This window comes from Lepidochelys kempii, chromosome 9 (genome assembly GCF_965140285.1).
Source record: "Lepidochelys kempii isolate rLepKem1 chromosome 9, rLepKem1.hap1, whole genome shotgun sequence".
Classification (NCBI taxonomy): Eukaryota; Metazoa; Chordata; order Testudines; family Cheloniidae; genus Lepidochelys; species Lepidochelys kempii.
The window spans coordinates 177622-190108 of record NC_136388.1 but is presented as its reverse complement, the minus strand read 5'-3'; the positions used below and the strand labels follow the sequence as shown (position 1 = coordinate 190108).

The 12487-nt window shown below is 42.3% G+C and overlaps 1 protein-coding gene across 42 annotated transcripts in view; it reads left to right on the top strand.

Moving 5' to 3' along the window:
* Positions 1-7730, top strand: part of DLG1 (discs large MAGUK scaffold protein 1) — a 441560-nt gene extending 433830 nt beyond the window's left edge. For all 42 annotated transcript variants that reach the window (XM_073358919.2, XM_073358923.2, XM_073358918.2 and 39 more), the window contains 2 exons: positions 2642-2733; positions 5993-7730. In XM_073358919.2, coding sequence (XP_073215020.1) covers positions 2642-2733; positions 5993-6099 — 199 coding nt within the window. In that variant the 3' untranslated portion in view covers positions 6100-7730. The remainder of the gene's footprint in view (positions 1-2641; positions 2734-5992) is intronic.
* The last annotated feature ends 4757 nt before the right edge of the window (positions 7731-12487 follow it).

The window sequence follows — 12487 nt, the reverse complement described above, 5'->3', positions numbered from 1 at the left end:
TCAGATGTTTGGATACGTGTGTGTTCCCTCTGTATGTCGTCCCAGCTCTGCACAGACAGCTGACACAGCAGACATCGAGCGAACCGCCCAATGACCAGAAGATCCATTAAGGTTCAAAGGGAGCTAGCCAGGTTTATTGTCAACGAAGCACAGTCCTAACTCCCCAGATCAATGTCTACAGTTATACGTTATAACACATGTATGCCTGTGACAATGGATGCAGCTCAGTGAATGGCGGGACTTTCCATTTCCCACTCAGCTGGCCAAAGACACCCTCTCTGAGATACATCTTTATACACCAACACAAACAAGTTACGTATTGCCTCTGATGTATCAGGGTGCCGCCCTCTGACATATTAGAGCACCACCCATTGCCTTGTACATGTTGGTTCGATCAAATCATCTCTATTCATCATGCTGTCATCCTGACCTTATCCTTAAGATGGGTCAGCATGTTCCTGTTATCTTTGGGGAATGTGTTTGGTATCGAGATGTTCTGGTACCCCCTTTCTGGAATATGTTTGCATATATATTCTTGTGCCTAGCACCTCTTAGGAATGTGTGTTTCTGCAGTATCAGCCCTGTTCTTGCCAGATTCAGTGAGCAGGGCCTGCCTCTGCTCACAACTTAACTTTGCTTTATATCAGCAAAATTTTGACTACTTTAGCCCAGGCCTCAGGCCTCATACCAGGCCTCTGATACATAAGTTTATGTTTCAGGCCCTCTTCCTACTACAACCACTAGTTTGGTGCAAAGGAGACTCAAGCAGTTGGGGCCTATTGCCCAACTAATAGTCAAGCAGCAAGCAATTAGAAATAATATTGTTTGGACAGAGAAAACACTGTGATGGGCTATACTAGAGGAAGTGAGTTTGCACCTCCTGGTTTGTACTTTAAGCTCAATGTTGATGGTGATTCAAATAATAGCTGCCACAGTGGTCCTTAGAAATGTGCTGCTGGGCAATAAATATATATATAATGGTGTAATACAAAATATATATATATATAATGTGTAATGCAAATAAAACAAATGCTAATATAAAAAGAAAGACAGAAGCAGAGCAATGTAGCTGAGGCCTGGCCCGATGTGAGTAATTAACACATAGAGAGTGGCCTCATTTTCTGGAAGATAGAATTAGGGATGTAAATGAATCATCAGGTTGAAAACAAAATGTTTGTGCTAAATAAGATAGGTCACTAGGTTAAGACGACAAAATGTCTAAGCCAACTAAGATAAGAGGGAGAACACCCGAGGAACTAATTACTATGAACTATATAACAAGGGACAAATGTAAATGTAAAGATGAGGTAAAAATGAATTTGAAGTATGGACAGTGCGTGCACAGAAATTGGTTCCTGCAAAGTAACCAAGCCAATCCAAAAATGAGTAATGCAATGTATAGTAAATGCAATGAGAAATATAATATACATAAATGGAGAGGGTTTCTGTGTAATTTTGGAGCTGTGATACATCCTGCATCCATCCCCACTGCGTTTGAGTCTGATCAACTCAGTATAGCACTGCTGTATGCCAAATAAAAATACCTGAGTGATGAAAGCTGGAGTCGAACTGAGTTCTTAGGAAGCCAAGTAAAAAATGGGCTTGAAAAAAATCCCAACACTAGCACTCAACTGACCTAAAGAGTTTTGGTTCCCAGAACTTCTGAGACTGTCAGTCCATCCTCCTGTTAGGATCTATCTCTTCTCGGCTCCCCTTACTTTGAAGGAAGCTAAATCAGATATCCCAATCCATACCCACTTCACCTCATGGCCTGGTGTTTGGATGAGCATCAGAACTCTCTTCCTCAACAGCCATCCAAGCCATTCTTATTCAAAGTTGCAAAGATTAAACTAGGAGCTGCTACCAACCTGAATGGAAACATTTTTGTGCTTGGGCTCAACATCATCAGTCTTCCTCAAACTCTGCTGATATCCCAGTCATTTTAGATTATCTCCTGTTATTAAAATAACACGGGTCTCTTCATTAGCTCACTATGGGTACATCTTGAAACAGTCAGTGCCTTTCTTCCTCCAGTAGACAGGTAATCCATTTTCACTCATTCACCCTACAGTGGTTAGATTAATGAAGGGCCTAATCAGGACCTTTCCACCAATTCTCAAGCCTGTACCTCAATGGGACATCTATCTTGTCCTGTCACTGATCACCACACCTCCATTTGAATCTTTGGCATCATGCTTTATGCCCTCTCTCTGGAGCACGAAGCAAGCTACTGCACATATGTGTAAAATGGACATTGCTTGTTAGAATTTCCAGACTCAAGACGCATGGTGCACGTGCGTTACCCACATGTGGAATACAGACAAGGGCCATGCATCTCGAAGAACTTCCAGTTACAGGCAGGTAACCTCTAATTTTATATTGAGGTTGCTTAGTGGGTTTCAGTGTTAACCCCAGCATCTTTTCCAGATGCCAAGAAATGGAAGGCTAGTCTACAGCACTCCCACTATCTCCCTTTACTTAAGTCTCCCTTCAAGAGTTTAATAAATCTCAGATTCAGGAACAGGATGGGGGCTGGTTTTTTTCTAGGATTCATATTCAGAGGGCAGTTTAATAACCTTATTTCAAAAGAATCAGCAGTATTTGGTAACTGCTTATTATTTTATAATGTATTTCGTCTCAGGGAAATGAACAAACGTTTAACAGAGGAGCAAGCCAGGAAGACCTTTGAGAGAGCCATGAAACTGGAGCAAGAATTTACTGAACATTTCACAGGTTTGTATCCCTCATTACAGTTCCCGTCAAAGCGTGGAATTGTGTTTTCTGGACCATAAGAATTGTCACAACTGACTGAGCCCATAAACTTCAGTTATATATCTTGTCTCCAATACTGGTCTATGATGAACGTTTTAGAACATGTAAAACCATCATAATGCACTGCAACTGTTCATTAAATATTTGTATCAATTCACTGTTTAACATTGAGACGAAATTTCTTCTTTACTTAAGCTGGTGCCAGTTTATACTTTAGAGCATGAGAACTTTTCGCTTTTTGCTAGCTGTTGAAACTAGAAACGTTAGTCTTATTTATATATTAAAAGTCTGGAAACTTTTAACGTAAAGGTCACCAACTGGTGTCTCATGCCTTTCCAGAATGTGAAGGGTGGCTAAACCTCTGAAAACCAGAAAATTAAGAGTTACAGTAATGCAAACTTAAACTTCTGAGAACAAGGAAATAGAGAGTTAAGGTACACACTAAGGCAGCCCTAACTCTGCCCCCATGGAGCAGGCAATAGCCATTGGGGATTATCTACATTCACTCCAGCTGTGTTCACTGATAGGTTTAGCTGTCTTGAATGGTAGAGGGATTAGCTGGAACAGCTTGGCAGAGCAGTGATTGTGACATGAGGTGGTCTGTGGCAGCCTTGCCCTTCTCCGTGCCCTCTCCCCTGTGTGTGATCAAAGAAAATTGCTGCATGTGTACCTTGAGGGATCCCTTATGCCTCAAGTCAGTGCCTAGTTCTCTCGGTTGTGTCAGTAGCAGTCCATAGGGGTGGTCTTGCTATAGGATTATCATCAGTGAGGTGGGATATGAGAGTGGTCTGTGGATTTAATAAAAGGTAAGTGAAAGTTTAATGAAAAGGAGGACTTGTGGCACCTTAGAGACTAACAGATTTATTTGAGCACAAGCTTTCGTGAGCTACAGCTCACTTCACGAAAGTTTGTGCTCAAATAAATTTGTTAGTCTCTAAGGTGCCACAAGTCCTCCTTTTCTTTTTGCAGATACAGACTAACGGCTGCTACTCTGAAACCTGAAAGTTTAATGTTAAATGGAACCCTATGTATAAGGATGAAGGGGGCTTGGTATAAGAGAATGAAGGGGTTGTAAAATTTAGCAAGTGGGGGTTGTTTCTATGGAGCAAACTCTATTTGAGCCTAAGCCAAGAGTAGGTAGCTTCTGTTCAGTACATCTTACCTAAACATAAGTCAAAAGTTTTGTGTCAGTAAAGATAAAGTGTTAGACACTGCCCTACAGTGATCACGTGCCCTATTCCCTGAGTGCTCTGCACTATCTGAAAACATGGAATGCTAACATGTGTGTTAAAGCTGACCTGGGGCATCACTCAAAGAGGTTAAGTTGGCATGTATCTTAACTCTGTATTCCTAGTTTTCAGAAGTTTTAAGTTTGTAATACCTTAACTCTTCCCTAGTTTTCAGAGGTATATATTTAGCCACTCTCCACATTCTAAAAGCGCACAAGGCAGCATTGGACAACTTTAAAGTTTTGGGACATTTAATTCCCTTGGTTTAAAAAAAAATAATTTCTCAGCACCCCCATCTGCAATAGCCCAGCTTTTCTCCTTCAATACCTAGGGCTCTTTGGCAATGATTGCCCTGGCCACAAAACACACTGGCTGCATGTTGGTCTCCTCACTGCCTCTGCCTTGTCTCCTGTCTAGCACAGCCTGATTGCCTCTTCTCAACAATCCTCCCTATAGAGAGGCAAGCTTCAGCGAAGGACCAACATGTTGAGGAGCTGGGGAGATTCTGATTGGTACTTTTGGGCACTATTGCAGTATTGATAATTATACCGGTAGCTAGTAGAGCTCCTGTAATTCACCTTTATCTAATAATACTACCTAGCATGTACAATGTGTAGTGTACATGATCATGCAAGTATCAGAAATAATTTTAAACTACTATGGTTCCTATAACACCATATCGACAGGGGATGCTCTGAATAGTGACTATTGATAAAATATTTTGCCAAGTAACAGAAATAACGATGTTTGGTAGTGGTATGATGTAGAATGCATGTATGTGTGTTTACAAAGAAGGCATAAATTTTTAATTGTAAAATGAATAAGAATCTTCTAAGAGGTTTGACAAGTAAATTGAATTAGAACAGCCATTAAGGAAGCTTTGTTACCATTGAATGTAAAATAAAATGCTGTCATAGATTTTAAATGTTTTGGGAGTTAGGAAGCTGAGTAAGAGGCAACTGTTAGCATGTAATGAGAGCTCAGTAATCGTACTAGTGTGGTGTGTATTAACACAAACACAGGAATACAGTGTCCTGCCCCAAACAGCAGCATTATACATTTTTTTCCTGTTGAACTCTATTAAGTGGGTTCTCAGCCTGGAGGTGAAGACCCCAGTTAAGACGAAGCTGCAATCAAGATTTTTGTGATTTGGATCCAAAGTGTTGCAAGAACCCTAGTCCTGATTCAAATCAGACCATACTTTAATCTGATTTGGGTCAGAACACACCCCACCTCGATTCATTTATAGTGCTTCTCTAGCCTCAGTGATAATATATACAATCTGTATGGTCTGAGTGTAGATTGTAACTTTATTAACTGTTTCTAAAGCAAGCCTCAGATGTAGAGGATTAGAGAAATGCATGTGTTAACCCCTTCCTTCCATCCCAAATCATGGACACTGCTAGCAACCAGAATCTACCAGATGACCTATTTTTCATGTCCTGGTTCGTGATCCAGATGACCAGTTCCTAAATCTACATTACATGGAAGCTCACACCACCATTTCACTTGCTACAAGTCTCAATGATTTATTTGTCTGGATTAGGATTATTAACTAGCCCTGCTCTTTTACCCTCCTGTCCTGGATACCTGCACAAAAGTTGGGACTAGAAGAAAACGAAAAAAGAAAATCAGAAAATAACAAATCACCCCCAAACCAATCCTTGGAGGTATCTGAGGAAGGCAAAAAACAAAAACAAAAACAAAAACAAAAAAAACCCAGCTGCACATGCCAATCTACAGTGTGGGAAAATTCCTTCTTGACCCCAGGACGCTATACACTGTACACTGGCTAGTTCAAAGGCCTTGGGGAAGCCCTACACCCCCGAACAGTCACGCACCTTTAGCTCACAATAAACCACTATCCCAGTGTTGTCTGTTACTTCTCCAGTCTGGTTAAATCCCCACCCTGGGAAGGGGGCTGAGAATGTCTGCACGCAAGGTGAAAGCTAGTAAAAAATGCTTGCTCACTGTAATACTATGTTTTGCAGCTATTGTCCAAGGAGACACACTGGAAGAGATATACAACCAGGTGAAGCAGATCATAGAAGAACAGTCTGGGCCTTACATCTGGGTACCAGCAAAGGAAAAATTATGAAAATTGAGAGATTTTTGGTTTTCATTTTCTAACGGACATCACCTACTCATTGACAACTTGTAACCCTTTTCAGTTGAGCCTGCCTCTAGCTCTTTCCAGTGTGGGTCACACACTAAACATCACATTCTGCAGTTCCCATATTTTTTTTACATTTGGTGTCTCTTTTAGTTTGAATAATTTGTGTTATTGTGTGGTAGCGTTCATTTGACATTTTTCAAACATGAAGGTCAAATGGCCTGACCAGCTATTAAGATAGGGGTGGGGAATTGTATGGTAAAATCCTTAATGTTTAAGGGAAAGTAAGTTTCAGAGATTTTCAGAAAAGATTTACATACATTCTTTTAAAATTGCATCACCTATGAAAGAAAAGGCATCTTACCCAATGATGTAAATCGTGAGCAACTTTGCACGCTTTAATTATAATAGTATGAGTTGGTCAAGGCATTTAATTTCAAGTTTTAGTTTGTGGGTTGACTTTCTGTTGTCACAGCAAATATTTTTCTTTATAGGCAGTTAATGTAACTTTTGTTTAATTTCCAAATTAATGTATTCATTAACTTCCATTAATTCACAAAGGATATTCATTTTCAAAATTTCATAATGATATTCTTATAGTCTATTTTTATTCATTTTTTGCATATACAGTTGCTAGGGATAAAGATATTTAATGTTTTTAATCTTACTCATGCAACACTATTTACAGTATCTTACAAAAGTTCACTCTTTTCTGAGTCGAAAACATGTTTAGGTGCTAGGGAAGCTTATATTTTACAAATGAATAGCAAATTTTCTTTGGCAACAAAACAGAAAACAGTTGCAGTGATGGATGATCATTAAGGCAATAGGAAAAGAGTCAGATTTGTAGTTTAAAATAGTGTCTCTCCTTAGGGGTGTCAGATTTAAATGAATATTTTACTCACAATAATTGCCTATTTTGTTATAAAACTTTCTTTAACTATAAACTTGTATCTACGGGAATTATTTTCTTTACATAGTTGCACACACATATATATAAAATATATATATTTTTCTTTTCCCACCTATTCCTAGCTTTTTTTGTTTGTTTGTTTGTTTTGAGAATAAATATAAATTAGAATTTATCTTCCTTAATCATGTGAAATGAAATGGGGTATAGTGGCTGGGTAAAACATCTGGGGGATATTAGCTACAAGAAAAAAATATGGGCAAGTTCTCCTCTTTTCTACAAACAATTTCAGATGTTTGGTTTTGGGATTTTTTTCTTTTCCATGTGATGTGCATGTTTTAACCAATGGGAGATTTCAGAGTCAACAGTCAGTTTTCATGTACATCTCAGATTGCATCTGTGTCATATCTTCCATGGTGGCCCTGCACTGGAGAGACACAGGCCTCTGAGCTGAGCAATTATAAATATATTTCTGCAAAATATAGAACTAACATCAGTGGTGAAAAATACTCCAGTTATTAATAACATTGTTTGGTACTTGCTCATGGTTCTTTTGGAGTCAATTGTTTATTAAAAAAAGATGTGCTCCTGACAGCCTCATTGCAGTTTCTCAACCAAATTACCTATGGTTTAAAAGAACCTATCAATATTATTCATTCCATTTGTCAGAAAGAGGAGAACAGCTAATAAAGTTTATTGTACAACATATTTTTGTGTGTCTTTAATTAGATAATCTGAAATACAGGTGATGTAGAATTAAGAAATTAAGCTCGCAAACAATAAATTGGCAGGAACAGTAAATAATGAGCAACTATGTGATAGAGGAGCATTGAAAAACTAATATGTGGGCCAAAGAAGTTCAGTGTAGTTAAATTAAATTCAGGTTAGATCTTGGGGCAAGGAGTTAAAAGTAATAAGCATGTGTGAGAGAACAAAGTACTGCAAAATATTGGTAGATTGGGAATCCTGTAAATGTACAGCCTAATGTGCAGTGATTGTGAAAAAATCCATCTTGGCTGTATACTGGATTAGTAAAGAGAGTGCATTCTTGCTGTATTTTTATGGGTTTCTCTGCCTGTTGCTGGAATTATAAAGTGTTCTGAGATTGTCATCAGATACTAACTAGCATGAATCAAAATTAAAGCCTTCTAGCTAAAGCTCTGAAAGCACCAGTGGCCTAAATTTTAAGAAATAACAAGTGATTTGGGGTACACAACTTGAAACGCGTTAAAAGGATGTGACTTTTAGATGCTCAGTAATTTCTGAAAATCAGGCTACTTTAAGGTATCTCAGTTTGGGTACCTAAAAATTGAGACCCCTCAAAATCACTAGTCACTTTTGGAGGTGTCACTTAGTGAGGCTTTTAGATGGTACGTTTTTCTTACAAAAGAAAAAAGCTTTTGTCTCTTACTGCCTTTTCTTTATTGTTTTTTTAAATGTTTTTGTGCTTCCTTTTTACCCATCAGGAGTGGCATGTGTTCTCTTCTTTGTTTTTGCTGGAGGAGTTTTGGCAAGATGGAAGAACTAGAGATGGAGGTCTCTCCACTTTCATTTGAAAGGATAGGGGTGTTTAATTCAATTTCATGGAGCTTTTCTCCCGTTTGTTTGTCAGGTGTTAATTGTTTTAAACAACCAGGAGCTAATCCCTTTCCCTCTCAATTGTTCAGGTCTCTTCTTCTTTGAGCGCTTGCTCATGTCCATTCCACGTTAGATGCACACGTGCTGCATGCACAGTCACCAGCGAATTTTTCCCTCCGTGGTATCCAGGGGGCCAGCTCTAGCGCCCTTTAGTGCCATGTGCTTATAAGGGGCCCGGCTGGCTCCGCACCACCTCAGTTCCTCCTTACCACCCGTGACAGTTGCTGGAACAGCTGTTCTTACTTTGGTAAACCCTTCGGCTACGTCTGCACTGCACACCTTACGACGGTGCAGCTGTACTGTTGTATGGTGCGCTGCATGGCCACTATCCCCGGGAGGGAGCTCTCCCGGCGACAAAATAAAACTACCTCTGAGGAGCCGTAGCTTCATCACCGGAGCACAGGTCCCGCCAGCGAAGTGCTGTTCACACCAACACTTTTCGTCACTAACGCTTTTGTCATTCATACTCCTGAGCGACGGAAGTGTTAGCGACGAAAGTGCCAGTGTAGACAAACCCTTACTCGGTGGCCTTAGTTTAGTCCTTTTCCCTTGTTTCCCTATCCCAGTTCTTTAATTTTCTGGTTTGGACTGTTGTAGATTAGTTGTATATAGTTAGTTGGCGCTTTTCGCACTGTTAGCAGAGTTTTTTGTCCACTCCCAGTGCCGGGGCATGCCTTGGTCCCTGGGTCTCAAGCCCTGTGCCTCCTGCAGCAAATCTGTGCCTAAGAGTGTCCTGCTCTCCTGTTGTCTTACGTGCCTCATATCGGGGACTGCTGCCAGATCTGTCAGGATTTCGAGCCCCATACAGAGAAGGATAGGGAGGACAGGTTGACGTTCCACCTGATGGAGGTGGCGCTCCATCCCTCATTGGAGCTGAGGTGGTCTGATTCTGCATCCAGTACCTCATCATCGGTGAGGAGTGCTTCTCCCATCATGAGAGATTCTCGGCACGATTCTCCTTCACCAGTGCCAAAGAAAAATCATAAGAAGCAGCGGACCGAGAAGGGATGTTCCCTGACTCTGAAGAGCCCAGTGGAGTGTGGTCAGAGTTTGGCCACTCTTCTGCATCCGCTCTGAGTGTGACACTGTCACCTCAGCCTCATAGGCAGGTTTCTTTGAGTCTGGTCCCTTGGCACCAGAGGTGAGTCATTGAATTGTAGCTCCCTTGCTGGACAGTGGTTGTAGATGGGTTGTTTGACACCCTGCCTGGACGTTGGTTACTTTCCTTGCTGTTGCCTCTGGGGAGCTACTATCTGGCTGATTCCCCAACTTACAGCATGTTTTAGTGACACCCATACAACACAGTTCTCATAACTTCATATGCATCAATGATATACATGTATGGATAGAGAAATGACCTTCAGCAGATCATAACCTTTCCCCTGATATCTTACGAGGCATGCTTTGTATGCTTAATATCACAGTTATATACAGATGAGGAATATGGGGGTTAAAAGACGCTCCCCCAAGGTATAGTATGTCACAGGGTCATTTGATCACACTCCCTAAGTGTCTACATGTAGAACATACATTTGATAGTAGAGGGTTCTTCAGTCTAGCAAACAAAGGTATAACAAGATCCAATGGCTGAAAGTTGAGGCTAGATAAATTCAGACTAGAAACAAGCCAAAGATTATTAACAGTGAGGGTAATTAAGCATTGGAAAAACTCACCAAGGGTTATGGTGGATTCTCCATTACTGGAAATCCTTAAATAAAGATAAGTATGCTCTAGTTCTGCCACAGCTATTGACTTGAGGTAGGAATTAATTCAGGGAATTCCTACGGCCTACATTTTGCAGAAGGTTCAACTAGATGATCACAAAGGCACCTTCTGGCCATAATATCTATGAATCCATAATGCTTCAGCATGGTGTTGAGCTGTACTATGCTACTATAGGGTGTTATGTGTCAAATGAGACAAAATACAGGCCCTGCCTACTTCCGATCAAAACTCCTATGGCACTGTTCACAAGAGAAAGGGTATTAATCCCAGTATTCTGTTCAAATTCCAACACAAGTAACTACATTCTGCTCAACTAAATTCCTCTCTGTAATTCAGATGAAAACATTGTTTCTGTCCTCTCCTCAAAGCAGTTACATACTGTTGCTGGCATAAAACGGCTGTGCTATCAGTCCCAAGGATGGCTGCGTTTCAGTGTCTGGCAATCCTAATGAAAATGTGCTACATAATTTATCATATGCCATGTGTCGGGCTCTACCAAATTCACGGCCATGAAAAACACGTGAAATCTGGTCTTTTGTGTGCTTTAACCCTATACTAAACAGATTTCACGGGAGAGACCAGCATTTCTCAAACTGGGGGCCCTGACCCAAAAGGCGGTCGCAGGGGGCTCACAGGGTTATTTTAGGGCAGTTGTGGTACTGCACCCTGACTTCTGTGCTGCCTTCAGAGCGGGGCGGCCGGAGAGCGGCGGCTGCTGGACAGGCACCCAGCTCTGAAGGCAGCGCCCCGCCAGCAGCAGCCGCAAAGAAGGAAGGGTGGCAATACCAGACCATGCCACACTTAGTTCTGCGCGGCTGCCTTCAGAGCGGGGTGGCCGAAGAGCGGCGGCTGCTGACTGAGAGCCCAGCTTTGCAGGAAGAAGTGCAGAAGGAAGGGTGGCAACACCACACCAGGCCATCCTTAGTTCTGCGCGGCTGCTGGTGGTGACACTGTCTTCAGAGCTGAGCTCCCAGCCAGCAGCCGCCGCTCTCTGGCCACCCAGCTCTGAAGGCAGCGCTGCCAGCAGCAGCAGCACGGAAGTGAGGGTGGCAGTACCACAACCCCCCTGCAATCACCCTGCGACTCCCCCACAATTCCTTTCTGGGTCAGGACCCCGACAATTACAACACCGTGAAATTTCAGATTTAAATAGCTGAAATCATGACATTTATTTTTAAAATCCTATGACCATGAAATTGACAAAATGGACCATGAATTTGGTAGGGCCCTAGCCATATGGCCTGAAGTCCTGTAAAGTAGGGAGCTCACTATTGACATCTATTGGTGAATAGAGAGAAGAGCGATCAAGAGCTGCTTGAGAACTCCATATGAAAGTGAGCTCTCTGCCAGCATCTGCTGATGAGCAAGAGAATATGACTGAATGAGGCTTTATTTGCATTGTGAAAGTTTGGGGCCTTTTGGTTATAATACAGTTGTGTTTTGGGGGGAGGCATAAAATACTGTTGTCCCTATTGTGAAATGAAAGGACAAGAGACCTACATCAAATGTACCTGGGGCAGGGCGGGGGGTCAACCTGACTAAAGTCCGCAATCAGGTAAGGGAGCCTGGACAGGACTGGTGACAGGTGCACCCAGAGCTGACCTGTGTCCCTGTAAGCTGTGCACATGGCCTGCCACACAGGAGAGATGTACGGGCCACCCAGCTGACAGCAGAGCGGGTACAGGCACAGTCCCCATCGTATGGTCAGGTGCCCTTCCCCCCACGTTGCTCCATCCTGCAGCTGCTCCCAGGGCCCTGCTGCTGGCTGTGCAGAGTGGGGCGGGGGGAGGAGGGAGTTGAGGTTAGGGTATTCCCCTCCCCCCAGCCGGTACCCATCTCCGCAGGGCAGAAGGGACAGCCTGGCTTAGGAGGACTGGGAGCTGCTGCAGTCAGAATGGTGAGTGTCTGAGTGCCTTTCTTAAAGAGACAGTGCACCATTGCTGAGATTTCCCCAGCAGCCAGCACACACTCACTCACACACGCATACTCTCTCAGTCTCCCCCTCCCCATGTACCTCATCTCCGCAGAGCAGGGGAGGGGAGACTACAGGGCTCAAGACAGAGCAGGAGAGCTCTCTCTCTCACACGCACACTCTCTCTC